Here is a 1,844-nt window from a genome sequence, read left to right as displayed (position 1 = left end):
TATATATGTTATGATAAATTAGATTCATTAAATAGATCAATGTCAATATGTACACATGGATACTGTCAGTATGCTGATAAGGTTAAGGTAAATGCGCATTTTATGAACAAACACCGACAATTACGCACGAGATTAACATGATGACATCATCAGACTGTAAAGCCATTGTTAAATCATTTAAAAAGTAACTGTATGAAACCAGAAAATGAGAGTAACGCTCGATTAGCACACTGTGATGCTCGTTAATATAATGAATTACTGAAGTAACCTCAGCTCTAGACAAACACACGGGATTGTTCATTTTTAAAAGAAACTAGTTAATGAGGTAACAACCGCACAACTTAACGTGTGTGTGTGTGTGTGTGTGTGTGTGCGTGCGCGTGCAAGAGAACAATTCAAGCGATGATCCAATCTTAGATATGATGCGCTGCGCATCATTAACCCACAATCTAATATACAGGCTCTTTCGGGCATTTGAACGCTCAAAAGTCCAGGGTTACTGCCATTGAGAATGACGCGTAGCGCGCGACGCGACGGCAGACTTCTGTCAGCAACCCTAACAAGGATCAGAAACGCTCTCTTTGAGCACGTTATCGCCCCCGACGAGCCCGGCACGACGACAGACCCGAGCAGGCGCAGCAACAGCTCGAGCCCACACACGGCTCACCTCCGCGCCACCGCGCGCTTCGCAAGGACCAGAATAAAGTTTTCCTAGCTTTTGCGCCGATGCATACGAATACCTGATCGCCGAGTATCGCTAGGAAAAAAGAGACCGGGGCTAGTTGTCACGCTTTGATTCAATTCAGTCAATGTTTTTACGCACGAAAAGCACTTTGCCGGACACAGATTCACCTTTGGTGATAGCGGGGCATGTTGTCACACCGTGCAGACCATATTGTCACGATGAAAATCTACCTTACCAGTGGAATTCGATGCATATTGTGCAAAACTTGAGTGTATTAAACTATTGCAACATTTTTCACCAACTTAGGACAACCTGCCCCAATTAAGATACTTATGACAAATAGCCTGGTCCTAAAAAGCACAATTCAAATCTATGTTTGTTTTATAGCTGGCTTTTATTTTAACGCGCGTTTGTGTTGTTTTTACAGCATTTGTGAGAATATGACGAAAAATGAATTTCGTTTTAAAGCGCAGATTGCAAACTGTCACAATCCAAGACCTCCTTGCTAGATGGAGCACATTTGGTTAACTTTACGCTCAAAATCACATAGTTGGCTTGTGACAACTTCCCCGAGCCCCGGTCTCCCTACGTGCATCACCCTGTCACCTGAAAGCAAGGCAACATCAATTCCATCCATATCATGAATGCTCACACACACACACACGCGCGCGCGCGCGCCCGCGCATCCACACTCACCTTCGTTATTAGACGTTCCTCTGGAGCTCAGAACCTGCATTGATATAGTCCACACTAAGAGGGGCAGCAGCCCTGGATCTGATGCCATCGTGCAAATGTGGACCCGGCGCACGGGGAGAAAGCTCTCTCTCTCTCTCCCTCTCTCTCCCTCTGTCTCTCTCTCGCTCGCTCTCCCCTCTCCCTCGCTCGCTCTCTCTCTCGTTCTCTGCCAGTGTAGAATCGGAGCGGCAGTCTCTATCAGGAACTGCTTTCAAAACTGCCTGCCCGCACTTGTGCACATGCAACACTACCAGGCGCAGCGTGGGGGCGTGTCCAGCGCTGCCTGTCAAAGAGAGCAGCCAATCGGAAGGCGGGCTTTGGAATATACAAATAGGGAGCTTTGCATCCAGCATACCTCCGATGTCTCATCTCTGGCCACATTTCCCAATTGACATATGTTTTATTTATTTATTTATATTTAAAT

At 46.2% G+C, this 1,844-nt stretch overlaps 1 protein-coding gene across 1 annotated transcript in view; it reads right to left on the bottom strand.

Annotated features, from left to right (window-relative positions):
- Window positions 1-1,633, bottom strand: part of LOC122354656 (ephrin type-A receptor 8-like) — a 17,390-nt gene extending 15,757 nt beyond the window's left edge. Inside the window, 1 exon segment of the mRNA XM_043252927.1 lies at window positions 1,382-1,633. Coding sequence (XP_043108862.1) covers window positions 1,382-1,469 — 88 coding nt within the window. The 5' untranslated portion in view covers window positions 1,470-1,633.
- Window positions 1,634-1,844: the final 211 nt, after the last annotated feature.

This window comes from Puntigrus tetrazona, chromosome 11, assembly GCF_018831695.1.
Source record: "Puntigrus tetrazona isolate hp1 chromosome 11, ASM1883169v1, whole genome shotgun sequence".
Classification (NCBI taxonomy): domain Eukaryota; kingdom Metazoa; phylum Chordata; class Actinopteri; order Cypriniformes; family Cyprinidae; genus Puntigrus; species Puntigrus tetrazona.
This window is presented reverse-complemented; position numbering and strand designations above follow the sequence as displayed.